General features: G+C 49.5%; 1 protein-coding gene across 1 annotated transcript; it reads left to right on the top strand.

The window, feature by feature from the left end:
• The first annotated feature begins 10,533 nt into the window (after window positions 1-10,533).
• LOC128725179 (probable serine/threonine-protein kinase kinX) lies at window positions 10,534-21,360 on the top strand. Its single transcript, XM_053818903.1, has 6 exons — window positions 10,534-10,573; window positions 16,161-16,280; window positions 16,526-16,651; window positions 16,907-16,990; window positions 17,265-17,372; window positions 17,462-21,360. The coding sequence occupies exons 1-6, from the start codon at window positions 10,534-10,536 to the stop codon at window positions 19,882-19,884; spliced, it is 2,901 nt and encodes a 966-aa protein (XP_053674878.1). The 3' UTR covers window positions 19,885-21,360.
• The last annotated feature ends 4,664 nt before the right edge of the window (window positions 21,361-26,024 follow it).

The raw sequence follows: 26,024 nt of genomic DNA on the forward strand, positions 1-26,024 counted from the left end.
TTTTTTTTTGCTTCTGCTACCCGTCTACCAACAAAAAAAAGGAGAAGAATTTCATCTCAGACTGGATTGAAAATCAATCGCTATACGTGGGTGTTTTCGCTGGATTTTCCCACTCTCCAGGGGAGGTTTTGATTCGACCACTCGAGACAAAGAGATGAGAGTCATCGAAAAACGGACAGCCGAGAAAGCAGCAACAACTTGAACGGCCAATGAAGCGAGCTAATCGAATAATCCGTACGCTCCGCTGGTGATAAAGTGCACCTTTGATTGCACGTTTGTTCGAGGTATTTCGCGTTCTCGTTTGAGTATCGTTTCATCCCACGATCCTGCACAAACGCATCGTCCTTTGCGAAGCGCATTCCTTTCGCCTCACGGCGTACAAATTGCATCACATTCGTGCCGGCCTGCAAATCGATCGTAAAAAATAATAATTCCCCTTTTGGCGAGCTGCGAGCACTGCTCGACATTCCAAACCCAGCTACCGTGTGTGTGTGAGCGGGGCAGGAATGCGCTCTCGCCATTTTGCGTCTCTTTCGCTCACGCTTTCCATCCCTCCCCAGTGCCACCCACCCAAACGCCCTGTTGGGCCCCGAGTGTCAAGTTCAAGTTCAGTATCCTTTTATTGCATCATCTCCCCTCGGCGACTCGGCCCCAGACCGGCCACTTATTACGGCAATCAGGCCGTTTCAGGGTCCCTGCGGGTCTTCTGCATCGCGTTTTTTTTTGCTTGCTTGCTTGCCTGCTTTTGCGTCAATGGTTTGCGTGCTCATGTACGGTTGGCGCGCGCGCGCGCACCCGCGCGAGCACATACCTTTCGCGACGCGATTTATGTAAGCGATCGAGATCTCGCCGACGGTCGCATTAAACTACCGGCCAGCATAATTCTCGCTCGGGTTCTCCCGCTGCCAGAACGCCCCTATTTTCCCGGCGAACAGCTTCTTTTTTTTTGTTTTTTAGTCTCCCCCCGATCGGTGGAACGCCGTTGCTCGGGCTAGGGACCGCCAGGAAAGTTCATTGATTCCTGCACTATGTGATAATTGCCCGCGGTCGCGGTCGGTCGGTCGGTCGCCATCCTGGCCATCCCTACACCGGTACCGGTGGTGATCTTTTCGCGATGCTGTTTTTTTCTCCAGCCAAACGCACGCTACAATTCACGCCCTTTTGCCAGGGGCACACGTATCTCGCGCATCCCAGCTCGTGCTCGTGTGTCAGTCGGCAGTTAAGGGCCCCAGCTGGGGCTGGATGATGATAATGATGTTAACGTCGAAACGGACGCTACATTTTATGCGCTCCCTGCTGCCGCCAATGGCACATTACATCACACACGCGGTTGGTGCGATCTTGATCCTTGTGTTCGGCCCGAGCACCGGGACCTCGGGCGCGAAAGAGGTTTCCATCGCGTGGCACCGACCTGGACACTGGTGATTATTTCGGACCACCGGGAGGAATGCACCGGTTCACAGGCAGGCCTCGGTCGGAATGCAGCTCGGTCATTGGCATCGGCGTGATGAATTCTTTGAAGCATCAACCCTCCCCACCCAGACCGGGGCTGGACGCTGGCACCTTTGAGTGGGCGAAAATTGAAATGGGATTCACGGGGCAATTATCGCCCAAAGGGGTGTTCGCGAGATGCGTCGGTCGGGTTGGGCGATGGAAGATAAATGGGACGCTATTTTTAGCGCCATCCAGGCTGAGCGTGCCTCTAACGGCTCTAAGCAGCCGGATGCAGCTAAAGACCCTCGCGAAGGCAACGCTCCTAGTGCGTAGAAGAAGAGCGCGCGTAGATTGCATTCTGCTGCACACCCATTCGTCTGGTGTTTGTCTGTGTGTGTCCTCGCACTCGCAACAGTGAGCAGAAGAAAAACTCGTACCTTTTTCGGTTCCACCAAGTGGAAACTGGAACTGCGGTCCCGGCGGTCAGCAGCTTGACGGCAACCTTCCACAAATCACGCAATGTTCAATGCCTCGGGCTGTCGACGTGCGATGCACCATCGTCGGTGCAGCTCGAGGTAGGCTCGTGATTTATTGGTCCACCCGTGGCCGTGGACTTCTGCAGGGCAGCTTTAAGGGGTGCGGTTTTCCAAAACATAGCACGCGCAGAAACCGCGCTCCTTTTTGGCCCCGTTTGTGCGACCGGAGTGGTAGATAAGAGCGAAAGAAGTGATCGTGCGAATTGGAAGCTTTTTTTGCTGGTGGCGTTGTAACAAATGCCAGCTCCAACAGGTGTAGCGTCAGTGGGCTAGACTTGGCGTGCGTCTGGAGGCCTTCTTTGCCGTTTAGATGCAAGTGTTTGAGGTCTCATAACCATAACCCCGCTCAGTGATAGGATAGAGAGCAGTAAATTGGAGCAATTCATCGACGGGTAATGCAAGGAATGCTCGGCTTGAATCCAATTCCAATTACCCCACATCAGTTGTAGGTTGCGATCGTTCTAAGCGGTCGGAATTTTGAAGGTGATCGAGCTCAAACACCGCTAGTGAGTGTCCTCGGTCTGTTTGCGCATTGCGCTTACGATCACCTTGCGCTGCCACGGGTAAGATGATCGAAAATTGACGTTCATTAGCTCGCAAAGACTGCTTCCTCTTCGGAGATGGTGGCTTTTAGACGATGGCACTGAACGCTGCACCCTTTAAATGAACGAGGATCACGCCAGATCGCTTCTTCACGTGTCGCCATGAACGTGCAAATATATGGAATCGCGATCTTCGTGTGAGTTAATTTTTAAAAGCTTCTAAAACCAGAGCCTTGGTTTCGACGAGACAAACACCCACCGTGGCGGGAGATAACGTAAAAGCTTAAACGACACCTTCCATCGACACTCTCGCACATTCGAACGCACTGACTCATGGGGAAGGAATTCGAATTATTCCCACTGCGGTCTTTCGATCGTTCGATCTAAATACCCTCGCACCAGGGCTTAAAGCGGAAAACGGAAACGTGCACTGGGCATTTTGGACGATCGTTCGAAGGGGTTTTTTTGGAGGTCTCACACAGGGAACAGATGGACGGTACGCATCTCGAGCGTGGGGATGAACGTCAGAAGGCGCACTCTAACAACACATAATTTGCGTTAACGACAGCAAACGGGGGAACCTCGATTGCTTCGATCGTACAGGGCCGCGAATGCATGTTCAGCTGCGCCACAGTTTTGTCCGTCATCTCGGCCACCTGATGGGTTGGTTCAACTACGCCACTGGCGTCACCAGGCTGACGTGCGCTCCGAACTTGATCTTGGCAATGAACCGTGCTTGGGAGATCGTTCAGGCAGCTTCCCGACGACAGACGACGCGCTGTTCTGCGCATTCTGCGCAGGATTCTAATTCCAGTAGCGTTAGTCTCATTATCTGTCTTTATTCTTTGCCCACACTCGTTCCGAGGGCTCGAGGCGAGCTCATCGGTCGGCGGTTGAGGTGTTCGCCTTCAGGTAGACCGTGGCTGGCACCTTAATTTGTGGCGTTTTTTTCCCCCTTTTTTCGTCCCTTTTGCCTTATCCCTTGCCGTTTCTTACGCACGCTGCGAGATCTTCTCATGCGCAACATTCCATCGTACGGCCGGGGATTCGGTGTGTTCGGGACGTGTGTGCGAGTACGAGCTTATCGTAAGGTGGCGTTAATGTTGAAATATTCCAGCTCGTATGCTTCCCCAAAAAGGAGGAACTGTTTTGGTCTCAACGATCGTTTCAAATTCTCTGTTATGGTCGTCAATTAAAATCAATAAGCCGGTGCGAAATCATGCTCCGAAAACCGATAAAATCTACATTCCTTCCTTCCTTGAGCTTGAGACGCAATCATCGAGCTTGTTTTTGGGTTACTTACGTTACCAAAAAAAAAAAAAGCATAAACAAGGAATGGGAAAAATGCGCAGCAACCCACCAAAAAAAACCCGGCACCGAAAACGTCACCGAATTCCGCATCTGTCACATGCTCCGGCGCCGAATAAAGCCACATGTGCGTGAACGGCACATTCCTTGACCGGTAAGAAACTGGTTCCGAAACCATACCCGTCGCGCATCCCGTTACCCATTCGACGGTGCAGTCCTTCTCCCCTTGGGCTCGATCACATCCCTATCCCACCCATAGCTCGATTTGAGGACAAGCTCATCCATCCCACACCGTGCGATGAGTTCGATCCCTCGTGCGATGTTTTTGCTTTCCCACAGCTCCATCCTGACGTCACCGTTGGCGATGAGATCTTGAGCGAGCTGCTCGATCGCACTCGATCGTTCGCCCACCCAATGCCAATGACACCGCACCGGTCGATTGTGGTGTCTCTTTCTGGCACACTGGCATACTCACTCTCGCGTGAAGCGCAAACCGGCCCACCACGGGGGTAACGGGGTTTCGCGATCGGCGCAATCGAATTCGCAACAATTTCCTCTCGAACTCGAACTGCACCACGTGCGTCCCCTCTCTTCATGGGTCACCCTCTCTCACGCACCGGCCAGGCTAGTGTGCATCGAAAGGATCGTTGGTAGTAGTACCAACACAGACACTCCGATGGAAGCTCTCCCGTGCGCCCGGATTGCGTAATGTGCCATATTTCGTGCCGTTTGGCAGGCCGCGTTCGGCACGGTGGAAAAATACACTTCATGCCGAATGTTTTCCTCGCTCTCGTGTTTTTTTTTTTTTGCGTGACCATTTCGGGGTTTTGGTAGTTTTAATTTCGGCACGCTATTACGGTGAGTGAAGCCCGAATGGAGCATGCACCCTGATGATGGTGCACTCTTCGCTAAAACGATCTATTACGCGCGAATTAGTCGATCCGAGAGTTCAATTAGCCGCGTCAGGAAGTGTGTGCTTTTGTTAACATTCAAAACAACCGCACTGTGTGGTCTGTTTTTTTTTTTGCGCTGTGCAACGTTGTCTGGGGTCTGTGTATGATTGCAGTGTAGTTTACAAAACTCCAAACGTCTCCGAATGCCAACAGCATTTACTGCTATATTTAGCAGATTTTGCGATGCTTTGTTTTGTCGCCTCGTCGTGCGCGAGTGCTTTTTTTCATCGGTGTCATTTGTTTGTACCCGTCTGTCTGCAACGATTAATCTAGGGCTTCGAGCAACAACAACAGCGTTTAAAAAAAAAAGGAAACACTCTGGGCCTGAGACAAGACGTCATATTTTTTTGCGATTTTTGCGCACGTCGTCCTGAAGAGCCAATGGGCTATATCCACCCCCGGCATCGGCTTACTCACGCGGCATGTACAGTTTCAGGGAGGCTAATTACTTCTTTTTCGAAGAACAAAAAACAAACCCACAAAACAACTGATTAAACAACGACAAACGATGGCTTCGCTGACGCTATTGATGCCGGTGATGTTTGCGCACGTTGTAAAATTTGTCCTCTCAGCCTGTGGCGGTTCGAATGCGATTTTTTTTTTCCAAGCTGCTAGCTAACACTGTGCGACTGGGTCTTATTTTTGAGATCGTTTCATCGATCGGTTTGGGAACGTGTGTTGATTAATTCCGTTCCCGACGCCCACGGAAGTGATACTGGAAACCAATTTGGATGAGTAACGTTTCGTTTATCCTCAGCTTATCACGCAGGAGTGGTGTGAGAGCGAGAGTTTGTACAGCTCTTTTATGGTTTGGTTGCATCTTTATATTAAACCGATTGGGCCGTAGCCCCGTGTGTATGACTATTGTATTCTGCGTTTGAATATTTTGAGCATTTCAGAGAGCAGCATGTTTCAATAATTGATTACAGATCATCAATCAGCGTTTCAGAAATAGCGTTTCCATCCATTCTTGCATGTCATCACTTGCCAGCGGGTGATCGAATTTTGGCTCTATTTATGGACCCAGCCTGATGGGTACCTCACCGTCACAAGTACGGTTGATTGAATTGTTTTAGAACCCAACCCAGCCTTCTTGCACAATTGATTGACGCAGTTGATTGCAGCCGTCATTAATGCATAGACGTGGAGGCTAGCTGAAATAGAGCCGTCCAGTAAATGTCACGGCCCGTGGTATCGATCCACTTGCTTCTGTCCGGCGAGAAATGGTTAAGCTACGTTAACGAGTAGAAAAATACGAGCAGCAGCAAAAAAACCCCTCGCGGAGTCTGGCCTGGCTCATCGTCCATTATCCACCGCATCAATGCGCTTATTTCTAGCCATTAATTCGGAACATATTTTGACATACCACATCCGTTTACCTAACGCTCGCGCTCGTGGCCGATAGCAATGCAACAAGTGCGGGAGTGACGGCGAAACGCACCAAGAGCAGCGTGAAGAAAATGCGACCATGGTTCACTAACTGCACGCACATGAATTATGCATCGAGCCCCACCGATGAAGACCCGCGAACAGACATTTGCACGGCTGCAGGTTATCAGCTGCGGGTGAGTTGGAATGCTAGGCGTTTTTTTTTTGCTCACTCCAACACGCCACACAAAAACGACACGAGTGTGAGCAACGCATTTCACACCGACCGTGTAGGTTGTGAGGTTTTCGGATGATGTGCTTGCACAAAATTAAAAAATTAAGATGAAAAGATACTTTCATGTGCGTCCGGTACAACGCGAGAGAGCGAGATCGAGAGAAAGCCCGTGGTCCGCTATTGGGGGCGTTTGGATCAAAACAACGTGTGCTATCCATCAAACACACCACGAGGTACGTTTCAATATGAATGAATGTAGTAATGAATGATGCAGCGACCGCGAACTCGAGCACCCAATCGCTGGAGGCAACTCGCGGCAAGTGCCGTTGTTGTCGGCCCTGCTATTTTCCACTTAAGAAACTACGGTGGAACGCGTGCCATGCGCCTTTTTTGTCCCGCGGTTAGCTGGGCAGAAACGTGAGAAGAAGGCAAAAGAAGCGGTCACAGAGCTTGGGCCCGCGAAATAAAGCATCGACGGTGGGTTAAAGTGTATGCAGACACGTGAGCACTGGGCTGGAATAGGCCGGCTATGCTTGGGGGCAGCAGTTGACAAAATCCACGTCACGTTACGCGACCAACCGTCTGGCGGACCACTCAATGTACTTGCTTTAGCGGGAGTATATCGAATCGGTGAGATGTCGCTGTTGGGCGGTTTTCCAAGCTTAACTCTTGACGTGGGGGTGTTCTTAATTAAAGCTGCTTAGCTCGTTATTCTTGTTTTGATTTGAAAAGAATCAACGATGAGGAATGGCTTCTGTTATGAATGTATCCTTTATATGAGTTCCATTTTATATTGCAAAAAAAATGCTTATTCTATTTTACATCGATCATTCTTCTTCTGTCGCACCCAGTGTGGTCGATTGGATAAATTAGGATACAGTCAGAGAACCAGACAGTTTACTCCCAATTAGCTCTGTGACTGTGTACGTGACACCCCCAGCCAATTTAGTGCACTCTGCAGCCGAAAAAGATTTCTACTCCATGCACGATCCACTTTGCCTCCAAACAAACGGCTTGATCGCGATTTCACACAAGATCCGGCCAAAGCATGGTTGCGGTTTGACATAGAAATGCACACATACTTGTCTTGTGCGTGTGTTGCGCGGGTTTTATAGCATTGACCTTGCCGGCAGTTACCAGCGCCTGCTGATGCAGCGACTCGGTTACCGGCTTCGTGGCGAGTTTCTCCTTCAAGCAACTGCTGGTGCTGGATGATGTCCATCGGCCACTGACTTGCGGTCGCGTGCTGAGTAGGCGAATGGGTGGTAGAATGCAGCACTTGGCCCGGCGGAATGTCCGGTTTAGGAGATTGTTCCGTTAGCGAGTTTTAATAGCCGCGCAACGCACTTCCGTTCGCGATTCCGTTTGCAAAACATCGCTGGTACGGTGAGTAGCGTTGGGAGTGCGTTTTAAGCGACACGACTACAGATGTGCATTATGCTGAGTGCATTTGAACTGTAAGCTATTGTGTTCAGAAGAAAAAAAACCTGCCGTAATATGTCGTCTTCTAGAACTCTTTTATATTCAATCTTCTTCATGCTATTGTGAAGCACCAACGTTTTATCGGCACCAGCTCATAAACGCGGTAGCATCATCAAACTCTTCAACTTAATCAACATAAATCGTGTGGCCTACGAGCCGCCGTTGCCAGAAGGTCTGCGATGGTTAATGCCAAGTTCAGAATAAAAGCCGCCCAGGATTTATATTTCGATTTTCGATTAGCTTCTCCTTGCCTCATAATTACTACGTTCGCTTCCTCTATGGCTTTTTGGATCCATTTTCTCGTCTGTTTGTCTCTATTTTGGGCTTTTGATGTCGTTTTGTTTGTGACTTATTATTACATTTATGAAAAGGCATTTGCTAGCCCTTGCTATCACGTTTGCTGTCTTAGAATCACTATTAATATTTATAGATATGAATGCTAGATATACTCTTTCCTCACAAACTCTCTCATGCTCCCGCGACTAAATGTCTATTTCTATGATTTATTTAACTGCCGTGCGTATACGTTTCTAATGTGGAGGTTGATTCGGTGGTTGTCAGGTCTCGCAAAAAGTTTCGACGGCAAACTCTGCCGGAAAATGTCCGAACTTCAGGTGTCTGTGAAACTTCGGCAGCTCGCTTCACTCTTTCCTCCATCAACCGAACCGATTTTCCGTTCGGTTATTTCTTTAAACCTGCCAAAGCCGGAACGGAACAGCTTAGCCGTGTTCGTTTGGTGCTCGAGCGATGGAGCATTTGCAGTTTTTGGGAGTGTTTGTATCTTCACCATGGTGATCTGCCATTGTGGCGCTTGTTTACCGCCATCTTTTTTGTGATTCTCTTTTTCCATCGCTTTCCCGCTCTTTCGCCCGCGCATTGTGTCCTCTTTCGGGACCGTACCATCGGTTTTTTTTATCATCGGTTTTCCCTCGCTGTTTGCCATCGCTTTGATAGTCACGTCATTGGGCCGGGCCAGGTGCGATTAGATTTCGTTTTTTTACCAGCACGCCATAGGGCTCGAACCATTTTCTAACCCTACTTTTTACCCAACCCGAACCACCACCGGCTCGCCAGGTAGCGTGTTGTTTGACCTAGATTTTCACTTTTTATGTTGCTGTTTTGTTGATAATTCTGCCACTCCCGGCCGGGCGGTGGTTTTGTTGCTGCCAGAAGGTTCCCCGTTCAAGGGATGGCACTTTTTTTCGCTCCCTCTCGCTCTCTCTCTCTCTCACTCTAAGGGTTGCTCCAGTTTTATGAAGACACTACAAGCCTATTGACCCGGCGCGATCGTCTTCATTCACTTTCTAAAACCACACTCCCACCGAACCTTAAATCATGATACCGCCACGTGCATCTGCTCTCTGTAAGTTTTCCCCTTGAATCATCTCCCTTTTCATAGCCATAATCTCCCTTTTCATGGTCGAGAGTCACAAAACCGCACACAAAACTCCCGTGAGAACCGGGGCGTTAATGAAACCGTCGTCAAGAAGCGAAAGTTTTGCGAGAAAATGAAAAGTTTTCCCCCTACTGCATTCTGTGTTCTTGCGCCCGCGCGCAGACGGGTAAATTACTTTCACCCATCAATGTAACGACATTCGCCTCTTGATTGCAAGCTGCTCCCGGCTGTTTGTCCGGTCGTTTAATCATACCCGATGAGAGATCCAAACGAGCGCAAACCATGAAGCTACCCATTGTGACATAATAAACTATCCGCTGTCACGTTTTGCTGGATTTTTTTTTCGGCTTGCTTGCTCGTTGGTCAATGAGCTCACTCTCAACCACTCCAGTGCCCGACATGCCGCCCGGTGGTGGCATATGGCCAAACCCTTACAGGCAGGTACGTGCCACCAGGGAACGCAGAACGACCACGCGACCGGCTCGCATGGAAGCATGAACTTGCGAAATTGCCCCACCAAGAGGCAACACGAAAACGGTGGATAATAAATTCGCTTGACCTTTGGATCGTATGCGCCATGATTCACCCAGACGGGCGGAAGATGTCGGCCTCGCGAAAGGCTCGTGGCCATTCTGTTCCTGCCGTTCCGCACCCGGGTGGCCAGTTTTTTTTTTTTTTTTTACTTCTTCTGCTCATTGTCGTTTGAGAGCGCTTAAAATAGCGGGCAATCGGGCTCGAGCGGCTTCTGGTTCTGACCACTCCTTGCACCTAGCTGAATGAAGGTTCGGGCTCCAGTGAACTCGAGCCCCTTGTCACGAGCACGGCTCTAGATGTGTTCCGTGTTTTTTTTTTCCTCACTATCCACGGTGATATGCCGGTAGCATGCGGTCGCTTTCGCCAGCTGTTCGAGACTGGGATAGGCTCTAGCCTCACCCCAATCGGGCGGGATTGGATTCGTTCAAGTTCACCAAGCAACCTCGATCGGTCTAACGGTCTTTCACTTTTCCTGATCCATTTCCGACCCGTTCTGTGAGTGTCTGATGGTTCAGATTGAGCCACAACCGGGCCCAGGTCGACAGCAAACCCAAAGGGTATATCGCAATTCCCACATCTAAACTCCGGTCTCTCTCTTTCTTTCTCTCTGTCGTGCGCGCTTTCCCCGTGCCATTTTCCAGATCCAACACCGACCCACTCGACGAAACCAACGAAGATGGACCCCACAGATAAGCCGACCACCCGGCCACAAGCCCGATGCCTGCGTCTAGTGCCTGGTGCAACGATGTTGCTGCTGCTTCTCACGGCGTCCATCGTCCAGACAGGTGAGTAATTGTGCCCAGCGTCACGCAACGATCGGTTCGATTTCGAATAGAAATTAGAAAAGTGAGTGCGCGCCTTCACCACCCGTTGGGCGTTCTCATCGCACCGCACAGCTCGGTTTCGGTGCGATTCAACGCGCTTGAGAAAATGGCAAATTAGCGCCCCCTGGCGGATTATGCCGCCTGGCACGTGGCTTCCCCTCGTGTGGGAGTGCAGCCTTTTCGCCGGTGAACCGGTAAACAACTTAATTGGCCGTTTGTGTTGTTCGTCTTGAACCGCTAATGAAATGCGCCCTGGGGGAAGGCTCGAGTGTTAAAGTAGGCGTTGCTTATCAAACTGGCGGTCGGGAAATTCGTTGCGAAGGGGGAGAAAAACTAAAACACATCCAAGTTACCCACGCTCGGGATAACAAAAAAAAGAAAGGAAAACCCCGTCTACCCGTTAGACTGTCGTGACGGTCGACGGGTAATTTTCAGTTTCATCACACATTCATTATCGATTTCCGGCTTCTGCACTTCAGCCCACAGCGCGGGCAGTGGTGAATAATTTACATCCTGCGTTTGCATTAGCCCGTAACTCACGCCCGGATGAAATATGCTTAATTCGAATGCAATTAACCGCACCGAACGGGCCGTTCGTCAGTCGGATGGGACCATTAGGAATGCGGCATCCTTGGATCCGCGAACCGACCGCGAAAAGGGGGCTTTGAGTTGGCGTTGTGTTGTTTTTTTTTCTTTCTCTTTCTTCTTCTTCGCCCGCCTCACGCCAAACGGCCATCGTAATGCTGTCACCCCCGGTCACCGGTTGGGTGGGGGAGGGCTTAAGAATTTATGTATGTCCCCCACCCTCGTGAGGGCGGGATCGGAAAGATGCGGCCCGGTTGGTGGTTGGGTTTGTTTGGACCGCGAATTATAGGCTAGCTCGCGGGTGGTGACCTTGAACCGATGCCGGGTCCCTCCCAGGGTACCGAGTCAAACACAAAAACCGGCACTATAAACGGAGGGCGTCCTCATTTATGTGCCGTTTAGAGGTGCTTTATTGGTTTTTTTCTTCCTCTCTCTCTTTTTTCTATTTTTTATTATTTGTTTTTCACTGCCACGAGACCATTGTCGATGTCGCCCCGATATATCGTGTCCGGGTCGTGGTTTTTTTTCTCTCTCTCTGCACCAAACGCGAAAAGAACGCGAGTCCCCACGAGAATCAAACCCTTTTGTCCCTGTCGGCACGCCACCGACTGTCGGTCCCGAGTGGCTAGCCTTCGCGCCAACAGCCCGCTAGGGCTCGATGTTTGCTAATTACGCTTGCAAGGCACATCCGTCCGCGTGGTTCACGCGGCTCGTCTCCGATGATAATGACCGGCCCGGGGCAACCGGTGTGTGATGGGTCGCCTAAATTCGGAAACATTGTCACGGCATGTCACGATCTGCGCCATTGCGGAGCCCCAAGGTTCGGTTGCTTCGGGTCGGCTTGGCAAAACGGCCAACGCCCAGGCAGTTCGCTTAGAGGCCATCCAATGACACGCGTCCCCGGGGCTTGAGCTTCCGGTAGAGGTGACGTGCGCGATATGAAGAGTTCAATTTAATTATTTTCGCTTCCGTGCGCCATGCGACCATACCGGGGATTTGATTGCCGTTGCGGACCTGATGGTGGAGGTTCATTTTCGGGGGTTCTCGCAACGAGCTGGCAGGGTTCTGGGAAATACCGACAGCATCACGCGCCGTAAGGACGAACGTGCCACGGCCGGTTGAATTTAATTTATTTTGTACCGACGCACCCACGATCACGTGTAGGAGGCGGGGAGTTTGACCTTGAGATTGACCTCATGATTATGCGGTAGCTGGACGTACTTCAACGGGCTGGATAGTCCCACGATTATCTCGTGACAACGAGGTACGAGTGATCCACAAGCGCCAAACATTTTTGCTGTACGGAATTTCCGCAAGGACGCTCGCTTGCTGGACAAGGTTGATTTGTACATAAAGAGATGTTCAATTCCTCGAAGGCTCGGAATGCTGGCGCCAGTACAACCTGATTTTAACGTGCGGTGTTTCCCGAACCTCGTTTGGTGTGGCTTAAATGTCTCGATCGCTACGAAGATCAGACAAGTATTAAATGTTTTCAGACGGGAATTTTGCATCCTCCCCGATGGTCACTCTTTTTACAGCCTGAAAATGCATCCACCTACGACTTGCTCGAGGGTGCCAAGGCGATACAAAATAAGACCGAAAGATAAAAACGAAACCAGTATTGTAAATATTTATTCTCCATTTTCGCAACCGCAACGCAACGGTGCAGTTATCGGTTGGTGTTGCAAAGTGGAATAAAGTTACATCAACGGTCATTTTGCTTGCGTAATTTGTTTCCTCCTCAACCCTGGTGGTCACTAAAAATCGTTTATCACCAAGTGAAAGAGGACGCCTCGAACGGTTTCTCTTCCTTGGCTCGTTTGCGAAGGGTTCCCATTCATACAACGTCGTTTTCGTTCCGTTCTCGCGTTGGCTTAGCGATTGACACCGAACCCTTCATCAAATTGCACCAGTAATCAGCAAAATCGATCGACGGGCCGGGGCTACGTCGCTTCCATCATCATCAGCGCGCCACAAAGAAACCCCGTGCGTTTAGCTCGAGCTTGAAAACAGCTGCTGACCGGTGCTGAAACCTGAACCTTCCCCAACAACCAGAAACAAAAATTAAACACCCTCCCGAACGGTTTCTTGTTGCATTTTTATTGCCACCTCGAGCTAAGTCGGCAACCCAAGAAGCCACAACCCGGAGGGCCGTCCACAGCTAGCCCGCCGCTGGCCTCGTAACCTTGGGGTGGAATGGAAAAAGGAAAACTAACACGGCACCCCTATCGCACCGCGGGCGCCCACACGCACACGCGGGCCAGAGGTGGCAACCGAAAGAGGAATGCAAATTATGCAAATGCCAGTGTCTATCTCTAACCACCCATCAGAGGACGATGACGTCCGGATGTCGCGTTTGGTCGTGTCAAATGGTGGCAATGGGGATAGGGGTTGGTGACTTGCTGGCTGGCTGGTGTGAGAGGGTGTCCTGTTTCCACACGTTTTCGGGGTGGTGGCTGTTGAACGCAAAGTTCAGCAATTTGCTGCAAGGGGTTTGCTGACCCACCGACCAATATGGCTGCTTCAACTCCAGGATATTCAGGCTCGTGGTTTGAACGTCTTAAGGCCAATGGTGCCGCGGTCAATGTCAAAAGTCAAAGGATGCAGTTATGCAAGCGTTGGGTACAACATGTGACCGAGTAATTATTATGCAACCACTCGTTTCGACCCATTTTCATGTGCCTGTTTGATGAAACGTTTATCGGGAAAAGTCAAGCAAGATAAGGATTCAAACAAGACGTCCATTTCTAGAAGTAAAAAGGTAGAAAAGCCATTGAAGTGTTGACTCGATCGAATCAGAGTCTCTTTTCTTACACCTATAAGATGGAAATGTTTCCAGGATACGAAGTAAATGATCGATAAGTGTGACCCCAACCTAAAGGCTTTTTCTTTTGCAAGCTACACAAATGCGGTCGGTTTGATGTGCCTCACTGCAAATAGCATCGTTTGCAGCATAAACACGACCACAAGCAAGTGTCAACTAACATTCACACGACTCCATGGCCCACCCTGATTGACGGTTGAATGATGACTGTTTACCACAATCATGCTGCGCACATTGATCCTTGCTCTTAAGAGGAAGGCTGCTCGAACCATGATCTCTGATTAATGAGTTTCCAGACGCATGCGACACCGGAAGGCGACACCGCGAGGCCCCACTCGAAGGTGCTGCAGAGCATCAATTTCCCTCCAAACGAAACGTGCCGCCCTTTTTCTTATGCCCACCGCGTTTGAGCCCTTTTTTTTACGTGCGTGCGCCTGTTTTGTTCTGGCGGTTTGTTTATCCCGACCACGAGCAGGATTGTTTGTGCGTTGGCTTTTGCGATGTTGCGGGCCAAACTATTTGTCATCGGCCAGGCGTATTATTTGCAATCACACTTCATGGTCACTCGCAGTCTCTCGGTCCAGTCTCGGTGCATCCTGTGAATATGCCACCCGCGAATGCGTTTAAACCTGATGGCTTGTGTTTGACTATTTGTTCCCGCGATGGATGTTTTTCTTCCCCGTGTCCCGGGCCGACCATTAACGGTTCGCATCCGGATGGACACCTCCACCAGACGACGGGGATAATTGCCGCGTGAAATGATGGGAATCATCAGCAACCGTACGCAAAAGTTGCGCGAAGATGAGCTTGCAGAAACCGGCACCGGTGACTTAAACGCGCCTGCCGGGGGTCTCTATTTGAGCAATCGATCTTCGGCGAGCGATAGGGATTCCGAACCCGCTTTATAATTGAACCCGCGTGGTTCAGGACCACCTCACATCCTAGGTGCTGCGGATGCAAAGATGAGAAGGTACGGTTCTGCGGCTGTTTCTTCGTTCGTATCGTGTGTACTGCATTGTACGGTGCCCTGGGCTCATTTAGTGACTCTGCAAATATCGGATCACGCCGTGACGCCCTGCGCCATCCGTTAGGATGATCTCACCGCTTCGATATGTCCGTCAGGCTTCCCGATTAGTTTTTTTCTCTTCTGCCTCCCCCATTGTGGCCAATGACATCCGCCATTGGCCACGATCGTCGGTAATTGTGATTAGGGAAAATTACAGCCCTCACCGGCTGAAAGCCTACACCAATCAAAGCTAACCGAGCCATCTTGCGCGAGTAACCGGATCTTGGAAACAGTTGCAGATCGGTCTGGTTCGGTTCAACACCTAACAGACAACGCAAACCGGGAGTCATACGGCTATTTTTAGTCACTCTGTTACTTTGCGGAAGTTACACACATTAGGGTGTTTTTTTTTGTTTTACCCACCGAGAACCTTTAACATGCATGATCACTTGCGGGTGATCGCGTCGCATGGAAGACATCATTACACCGATGTTGGCACTACGGCAATGAATTGTGAATTAAATACCCACAGGTGCGTGTTATCACAATAGTTGGTTAACGGTTGGAAACAGCAGCGTCAGGGTGTTGTGGGATCGTGTAAAACCGCGGACACCTCTCAATGGCCTATCAACACCAGCTTCTACTGAGCAACGAGCACTGAGAACAGTGAGAGTGCTCGCGTGATGAATGATCGCATGAGAAATTCATCAGGCTGCCTATCAATTCAAAAATAGCTTTACAGCCACACGAGCTGGAATAGTATCGGGCGGGAAAGTGAAGATCGCTAGATCGCTTGTTTAGATAACGTTATTAGAACAACAAATTCACTAACTGCATCTGTCTGGGCTGAATCATATTCAGACTGACACGTGGCGGCCAAAGTAGTTTCACATGAGCTAGACCAGATAGGGTAGATTATCGCCTTTGCTAGTGCAGATTAGTTGATGCACTTCGCTATCTATTAGGAGATCCCCAAAATATTGCTGTTAAAAATAGGATAAAAGAGGCACTACTAGTAGATGAATTGGGGCCGTTTGTAGAATTACAGCCACCTGTTTGTTCATCGCCGACCATCGGTCATCCAAACCTAACAGTTATCTGACAATTTTCATCTTTTCTCGCTCCCGATCCAGGACCCGTGATCCGATCGCGCCGTATGATCCGCGAGATTTATGTAGACAACGCAGCCTCAGCCCCGACAGCACCAGAAACAACCTCCTCAGAAGCCTCAGGCAATGGTGCGACCAACAACGGTAAGTCTTAACACCGTTCACCATCATCATCCCTCCTGCCAGGCTGACGAGTTCGTGTCCACCCCACCAGGTGGCGCTAGCACGTCAACCAGCCGCCTGGAGGGGTGGGGATTTCGCGCGGTCTGCATTTGGCTTGATAAAAGTGAAAACTTTCATTAAAATTCCTTCCGTCTCTTCCACGCACGACCATTTTCGCGCACCACCTGTGGCCGATTGACCGACCGATGTGCTGCACTGTCCGATAGCAACGACCGGTGACATGTGCCTTTACGATGGTGCGTACGTCGACCGGACCTCGATTGCGTGCGAAAAGAAGCACGGTTGCCGGGCGATTCAGAAGACTGGCGAATGCTGCCCAGACTATCAGTGTGGTACGTATATGAATGCGGTTGAGCAGGACCCGTCTGGGTCATCGCAGGCCATCGGATTGTGGCAGATTTTGTCGCCCCAGGGGATCAAATGGGGCCGGCACGATGCACTTCGATGCACTTGCCTGAGATGGAGGGTTTTTTTTTATCAAGATGCACTACTTTTCGGTTGCGCATTCTTACCGTCTGCGGGAAAAAAGTAACAATGATCGGTCTTTATTGCTTGCTTATTACTTTCATGCCTCGATGAAACGACAGAATGTCAGCGAGATGGCAAGACGTACGCCAACGGCGAGAAAGTTTTCGACCCGAACACTCCATGCCGAGCCTGTTACTGTCAAGGTAAGATAAATCATTTTTCCACAAATAAGAGCCCCCTTTGTTCAAATAAATATTAAACAAGTTCAGGACATATCATCATCAGTTTTACATCAATAGTTTTATCAAACAATTGATATTTTAGTTAGGCAAAACATTATCCTTATTGTCCTATATTGATGCACTGCACCATAGAGCAAAGGTTTCATAAATTATAGATTGATAGCGTTGATAATTTATTGTTCAATTGATGGTAAATGAATTTAGCGAATTAACGACCATTTCATTGCATTTTCAGGTGGCGAAATAACGTGCAGTGAGGTGAGCTGCTACAAACGCAATGATTGCGACCCGAAATACATTCCCGGTCGATGCTGCCCGGAGTATGACAACTGTCCACCGCTTGGTAAGTTTGGCAAAGTGATTCCAAAAGGGCAGAATTCCAGCATTGCTAGCATCCTTGGTTTTCCACTAACATGTGTATTACGCTTGCAGAAAACTTCAAAATTACGGACACTGGCACAAAGGATGGCGCTTCCGGTAACGAACGGCACGACGAGGAAACGAACGAGGTGAAGGGAAACTATGCGTACGAAGCCGAGGACCTCGCAGGAACCGGACATCAAAAGCATCAGACGACGGCAACGACCACCACGACACTACAACCGTCGACTACCGGCAACGGACCGGTCACTCCGGTGATGTCGAACGATAACCCACTCGGTATCAAGATCAAAGAAATCACCAAACCGGAAGAAATCCGTCTGACCGACAACCGCCCCAGTGCGGAAGAACAGCAACAGCAGCAACAACAGCAGCAACAACAGCAACAGCAACAATTGGCAGCGAGTCGTGAAACGGAAACATCGACATCGCAGAGCGAGGAACTCGTAAACCTCGAGCACCTAGACGTGCACGTACCGGACGACGATGGTGAGAATGGAACGAAAATTGTCCGCCACACCGACGGTGACGGTATGCGACCGGAAATGGAAAGCGAGGGCAAGGACTCGCAGGCGAGCGAAGAGTCGCTTAAAGCTACCTCGGCGGAAAATCGGCTGGACTCGAGCGAATCATCGACAGCCGGTGCGATGTCATCGACCCTGTCGGAGTCGGACGAATGGATGGATGTGAAGGAAATCGCTGACTCATCCACTTGGTCGCCTTCCATTGGCTTCAGTTCCACCACCCAAACGCCCTCGTTGGCTCCATCGACCAGTGGACCACCACCGGAAGAAGAGCTGGTGTCGGAGAGCAACGTGAAGCCATCGAAGCAGGATAACGCGCTACCGGCAGTGGTGCAGATTGGCGACAAGCTGGTCATCGTTGACCACAACCAACCGAAACCAATCACCGTGATACAGGTGGAAGAGGTCGAAGGGCTGCAGCGTGGTGAGGACGACACCGTGTACGATCAGGAGATGTACACTGAGCGGAACCTGCCTACCGTCGGTGAGGCCAGTGGACGTGAGTCATCGAAGAAGTTGAAATTGCATCAGTCGGCTGAGCAGGAGCAGGAAACGCTTTCCACACAAGCGGACTCTAGCAGTGCGTACGAAACGGTGTATCACTCGGGATCGACCGAGCTGGCCGGTGGTGGTGCATCTTCGGAGGAAATTTTTGAGACTCAGCTGTACACCGAAGGTCCGGGAGAAGGCACCGTGTCGGTGGAATTCAACGATACGACCGTTCAACAGCAGGGCGAACCACTTTCCGTCAGTAAGGAAGAGTTTCTACACATGGGAGCCTCGCAAGAGCCGGCTAAGTTGCAGCAGTCTGAAGAGCATACGACAATGGCGGCTGCGAGTGTTTCCAGCTCGTCCTACAGCAGTTCCGAGGAAGGAAGTACTACACTATCCGATTTTTCCACGTCACTAAGCTCGGAAGCTTCGGGTGATGGGATGATCTACGAAACTCGTTTCTTCACCGAAGAACCCAATACATCGTCAGAAGAAGTAAAAGAACACGGTCCGACATATGGAATAGGTTCAGAGGAGACGTCGACAGCCGGAAATACGTACATCCCACGCCATCCGGTTCCAGTGGCGGATGAACTTGCACCCCAGCACGAAACCTACATCGAGGACAACGAGCACGAGCTTATTCATCCCGGGTTCCAACCGATCCCGGAAGACTTTAGCCTACCACAGCTCGATCAACCTGCGATGGAGGAAATGGAACACCACGCACCAGCTGCAAAGAACGGTGATCCGGCCAAGCAGGAAAAGATCCTGTCGGAAGTGCTCGAACTCAAGAGCAACACGAGCTCGACGGTGGCTCATCCTGGCGCAGAAGCAGTTACTACTGAAGGGATGCCTTCTAGTCAGGAGGAATCCTCAAACTCACCCGCCTGGTTGAAGGAAGATCCGTTGCCTCAACTGAGGGCACCCGGAGAACCGTTGTTGATCCCGGAATGGGAACGAACGAACGGAACGGGTGGTGCTTCCAATTCTTCGGAGGAGGAACTAGATCAGGATGCGAGCGGTGGTGGCAGTGCACCTGGAGATTATCAGGTCCTAAAGCTGGGATCAGAAGAATACGTCGAAACTGGTGAAGGTAGTGGATCTGACACGTCCACAACGGCACGATCGTCATCGAAGGTGGAAAGCCTTTCCGAGGAGGACGAGGACGATAGCAAATCCGCGGAACCGTCCGAGCCAGAAGTGGCATCATCAGCAAAGTCCTCACTCGACATCGACTCACCTGCAGCGGCGTCGTCATCGTCGTCGAGCGCGACAGACGAGCAATCGGACAGCGTGAAGCACAACCCAAAGAACGACGTCGAGAGTTTGAAGTACGACGAGGACGAAAACACCGCCACCGCCGATGAAGCCATCCCGAAAAAGGTGCAACAGCTCGACGCGAGTGAACGCGATGCCACCGGAAGCGGGCAGGCACCTACGCTGACGAGTGTCTGAGTTGGTTGTGGCTGGGAATATCTCGTCGGCCAGCAAACCAGGTGCCAGTTATACTTTCCATTCGCATAGCAACTCGATCGCGCACTCTGCGAGCCAATACTTTTGCGCAGTAACGTTCACCGGAACGTTGCAGCCTTTTCAGTGCTACGGATTCACCAAGCCGGTGGTATTGATGAAGCATTTCCGACCATCCGCTAAGTGCCATGCAATTTAAGATTTCCTCACGAGGTAACCTCCAAACTGAACGAAGACCTTAAACCATACAATCCCGCAATTCAACTTCATCCGATCATCGGTGCTGGTTGTGTGTGTGCATAAGGCACGGAGGGCTGATTGGGTGAGATATTCTGACGGAACTTTCAGCAAATTATTTATTCGAGCACAAACGAACCCGTAATCGTTCGGTTCACGTAATTCGACATATAGTTGCGTACTTTACAATGTAATTGGGATCGGGAGTGGAATCGATAAGGCGTACGCTGTACGGTATATGAAACGATGAAGATCATTGTGTAGATGGGCCGGTATGTGATAAAGAAGGTAACAATGGGACACCGCCTCAGCTACGATCCCTGCATCCTTCGCGGACTTTCCCAGAAAAGCGAGTAAGTTGCGCAAAATTGTTGGAAACAAAATTCGCGAGTCCAAGCCATGCGTACCGGTTTTAGTTTACATTTAAGAGACTGTTGTGTTTAGGCGCTAGCGAGTACGTATTTATTAAATATCATGCTATTTATGTTCCGCTGATCCTTGCACCAACCCCCATTCAGACGGTCTGTGCGCCATCGAGCGTTTCAAGGGCCCCACTCCAACTGTTGTGTTGAAAACTCATTTTTCTCTCCCTTGATTCCCTTGATGGATTAAAATGACAAAAAAAAAGGGAATGCATTTCCTGCAAAAAGCTCCTCAATAAGACAACGCGCAATGTGTTGGATTAGAACGGGATGAAGCGAATTTCATAGGATTAAGACTAATGTTATCGCAAATAATGGAACTAACGTGGAACCAGAAGTCATATCGTTATCTGTATGGAAGTCTCCCTGCGGGACGGTGTCGTTGGGATGACCGGATGGATTACACATTCGTCCGTCTTACGCACAAGGCAAGCAAACAGCCTGCTGGCTATGAAACTACCGGGGGCCATGCATCCGTAGGGTTAGTGCATTTCCAGTACGTTGGGAATAGTTGGGAAGGAAGCATTTTTTATTCAAAGAAAATATGTTTTACTAGTATCCGATACACGATTCTATAAAATTTATAACAATGCCACACTAATTATCATTAGTCCCTTAACAAGTGTCTGTTGAGCGTAGGAATACGAACTACAATTACGTGCAGTAAATATGCCTAAGAGCGTAGCAGTCTAGGTGGCGTAACTAGTTAGTGAATTTAATATTATTCAAACTGTAAAAAAAAACAAACACACACACGTATGGATTACGCGGAATGGAATAAATATTTCTACGAAGGTACGAGAGCTGCAACAAGAACCCACGTTGTTATGATCGTATTTATCCGAATGCTTTCGAATTGCAGCGTTGTGCAATTGCATTGAACAGTTTACTAGGTAGAGATAAAGTATAAGCGAGTGGAAAACCCCTGTACAAAGGCTTTCCACATGGTATGTTGGAGTATGCTACACAATTGCCTACATTTAGGCGCTAAAAGTTGTTTGTCGAGGTTCGTCGCTTCTTTTATTGCCCAAGTCTTTCGTATATTTTTTGTCTTTCGCATCGGAATGATTTTAACGCATACGTGTTCTTGGGCTTTATCTTGGCGTTTTAAAATGTTACAATGATCAATCAATTCTTAGAAATCATTTACATGTTCATTTATTCTCACATTCGGCTAAAGCATGATAATGTTAACTATACTATGTAAAACGGAATTTTTTTATTTACTGGAAGACATCTTTCACCCACACCCATCGCACTTCCGTGGACTAGATTGTGACCTCACAAACAGTGCGCATAACCTAGCAAATATTTTCTCTTGAAGCTGAGGGTAAAGTAAATCGTTTGAAAACATCAGCGCAATGTCGATGATCGCGATGGCAATGGTCCATCGATCGGTCAGCAGGCTTCGACACCGGCGGCAGGGTGGGATGAAAACGCAAAACAACCTCCAACCACCGCCACTTCTGCTAGCGGAAAACGTGCCTTCAACTGTTCCTCCGTTTTCACCCACGGTCAGCGTAAAACCGCCCCCGGAACGGAAGCTTGTCGAAACGTCTCGGGGGAAAAAATGAGAGTGAAAGTTGACAGTTTATCACTGTTCGGATCGTGATCGACGTACGAGATCGATCGAAGGAACACAACTCCAATGGCGTACGCACACTGCTCCACTAGCGCCCTACAGTGGTGGTCGTGTGGCACTGTTCTGCTCGCGTTTGTGAGCCTGCACACCAACGAAAGCAATAGCCAGTTTGGTGCGTTGTTAGCTGTCAGCACGTGCCATAATTGCACGCACGCATGCACTAACGCATGCGCTTCCGACGCCAGCCCAATGTTCGATAGGCAAATCGTGACGCGCCGACCCGCTTACGTACTGGCGATCGATTATGCTACCATTGAATCGTCTGTTTTTTCTTACTTCACTTCCTTCCACGCAGGTGATTTTGTTCACTGTAAAATTTCTTTCATTAGCGCACCCGGGATCGTGGAAGGGGCGATATTTGCGTCGAATATCCCTTCCCCTCGAGGTGGGAGCCACTGTAATTGTGAACGCAGGTGAGGTATCGCAAACATTAGCTTATGGATTTCGGTGGCGGTTGCGTATTATTTTATTGCGCTGGGTGGGATTTACTATTTCGTGCGTTTGTTCGGGTTTCCTCTGGCGTCTACCGCGCTTATGCAACCGTGCGCACAATTTGGAGCATGCCATTTTGGTGGTTACTAATCCACCCGGCTTTATCGGGCTTTATTTCACGTTCGTGCTTTTGAAGGTCAATTATGAAGATAAGATTTTTTGTGTTTGTTTGTCTGTCTCCCTGACGACCGATGGCGGCTGATGTCATGCGGAGAAAACTGGATGCGATTAGGGATCGTAAAATTTGGACTCCTGACGGGCGGGAGCGCTATCAAGATCGAGTGTCTAGTTTTTGCTCCATATTGGAGCTTCAATCGAGTTGGCTCCAATCGAGTTAGCTCCAATCATTCGATTGCTCGAGCAGCCACAAGAAGAAGCAGCACCATCGACGGCAGCAATCGGCGATCAGTGAAATGCAGCAAAAAATATGCAGAACCCCCAACACTAAGAACCTGCGGCACATCTACTGCTTTGGCTTTTTATAGATTTTTCCCGAAGCATAGTGACCACGGGGATCGGATGATGGTGGTACAAATTTTTACTGCTGGCCGTTTGTCTTTTTCAGGTGTATCGAAATTCTTCCCCCTCGAGCAGTAAAACCAGTTTGTAGCAGATGGAAAACTCATAAAATCGGACGGTTGCGGACGGGTCCAAATTTAACTCGCGCCGTGCTGTTCGCGTTCGGAGCTCCGTCTGCTTGGAAGATGCTGTTCTCCTTGATTTTGGGTGTGCGTTGGACAGAGAGGCAATAGAAAGTGTCGGGGTTCACAATAAAAGTCATCCGAGCGATCTTTGAAGATGATGTGTTGGCTGGATGTTTTAAACAGAACACGGTTTTGTGTAATGCTTTATCTTAACGATAAGTGTACTGAGCAGTTTATTATTCATTTATGTTAAACCAAATGTAACTTTACTATGCAAGGTAAAAGCACATTTTACTTTTAGTATCGATTTAAATTTAATTTTTTTAAAGAATAGTTAAATGAATAATTTTTGCAATATAACATTTAAAAAAATTAAGAAAATCTTAAATCTATCTATTTTTATAGTTATAGGGCATACTCATACCAAAACAAAACAATAAAAATAGCAAAATTATTTGCAAAGCAAAAAAAATCATGTTTAATGTCTCCCTCTATAGATATTACATGCTGGCTTATGATGTCACTTGACAAATGTTTAAATTGCGAGTTAAAAGTTGTCTTCTTTTCCCACGATTCGCTTCCTATCATTAAGCGTGCTTGGGCATTGCACTGAGAACATTGCTCCCAGCAGTGGCAGACGTGCGAAAAGGACTTCGCTGGATTCGATTCGCGATTCCAGGAACGCACAATTAAAAAACCATGGCGAATATTCGAAGCAAGGTTTTATCGTTTTTCCACTCGCAACCCGCAATCGGCAACCCGCTGAACCTATGCAAGATCGAAACAAGTTTTCAGAGCAAGACAGAAATACAACCTCGGCGTACTTTGTCTGCTCGGTTCGCTTTTCGCGCGACTGTGTCCCCGACGGTGGCTTCCCGGGTGAGCAGCCGAAAAACCTTTTAAAATAACACCAAAAAGGCAGCAAGGTTGAATACCTCCATCCGGGGCGGCGGCACATTAAGTTTTCACAAAAATATATCCTACGAGAAAAAAAAACCGCCTGCAAACAAACAAACAAAACGACAGAAACCTCGCGAACTGGCAGTGGAGCGGGAGATGAAGAAAAAAGCGAATGAGAGTGATTGAAATATCGCAGGAAGAGTGAACAAAAAACCTACACTCTGAACTCGCCTTCGAAACAGGCGCCTTCCCTTGGGGTTGTTTGGGATGCTATCGAGCGATCAGCCCACTCTCGTATGCAAAACATATCACCAGAACTGATCTCCATCGCCGGAGAACGTTCCTTTAATCGACGATTTGGGGGCCTCCTCCGCCCGAACACCGGTGATCGGTGATCGGTGATCGCTTAGCCTGAGGCTCGTCTTCTTCTAATTGCCAGTGCGTTCGAAGATGCAAATTACCCAGCATCGTCTCCGGTCTCCCACCAGAAGCCCATGGAGTGTCACTTTTTCGCCGGGTGGTGGTTTAGTTTTCAGTTTCAAAGCTTGAAATTTGGCCAGCTTCCATCACCACCACTACCACCATGATAAACGCACGCGAAGAAGCGACCAGGACCGGTAATCTTTGGCTCCACCCAAAGGGGACGAGTTTTTTTTTATTGTCTTCTCGCGACACCTTACCTCAACCGGGGCTGGTTTGGACGACAGAATTTCGGTAGAGGGGAGAGATTCATATAAAGCCACCTATCGGCGGGCTGCTGTTCTATCGTTTCGGATAACCGCTCCGGAACAGGTAGGTGTTGGCTGCGGCCGCTTCTTCGTTTGTTGGGCGCAAAGCCGCCCGAGGACACGTGCGTACCGGTGTCGTAACGTGAATCTCATCCCCCCGTTGTGTTGTTTCTTTTTTCTCGTTCTTGTGCAGTAACCACCGTAAAGATGAAGGTCGTCTTGTGTCTCCTTGCCGTGCTGGCCGTGGCACTGGCAAGGCCAAACAGCAACGGCGAACAATTCTGGTCCGAGGCGTACCAGCGTGCCCAGCAGCAGCGTATCGTTCTGCCGAACGAGCGTGTACTTGGCATCCAGGAGGCCCCACTCGTGAACAAGCTCGAGAACGTACCGTTCAACCAGCCCGTCTCGATTGACCAGGTTGTCGTCTCGCTTGACGCACCCCAGGTGTACCCGCAGCTGCAGCGCAGCGTGGATGAATCCCTCGCCCGGTTCTAAGCCATCGTGCTGGCTGCTGGAACCCTGCGAAGGACGTTGATCATCGGCATGTGCTATGGAACACGGACGATACGATCGATGGCGGAAACTTGCGGAATGACATGATGCAGTGGCAGTGGCGCTCGGTTCCGGTCAAGTCACCGACTCCAGCCCGGGGAACGTGACGCGTCCAGAGTGGAACCGCCAGTGTGCTGGCCCAAAACACGGTTCGATTACTGACCCCGCAATGACTCAGGACAATGCTAACAGGATTATGCAGCAGTTAGGGAACTTTTATTTCTAATTTCTATAAGTGCGTCTGTAGTGTAAGGATTTACTCAAGTGTTTAGAAAAGTAAGCTATTTTAGTACCACACGTGTAAAGACCAAAACACAATAGTGAAAGCGATCTCTCCTTAAGCGCGACGGCAGCGGGGCAGGATGGCACAATAACATCCCGGAGGTGCTCCCAACATCTGGCACAACTCCGCCGTTCGTTCTGCTGTCGTCGGTTTTAGCAATATAGCAACAAACACTAATGGGCTAGTGTGAAAATATAACGAATTTGAATTGTCGCAACACACGTT

Source organism: Anopheles nili, chromosome 3, assembly GCF_943737925.1.
Source record: "Anopheles nili chromosome 3, idAnoNiliSN_F5_01, whole genome shotgun sequence".
Taxonomy (NCBI): Eukaryota; Metazoa; Arthropoda; class Insecta; order Diptera; family Culicidae; genus Anopheles; species Anopheles nili.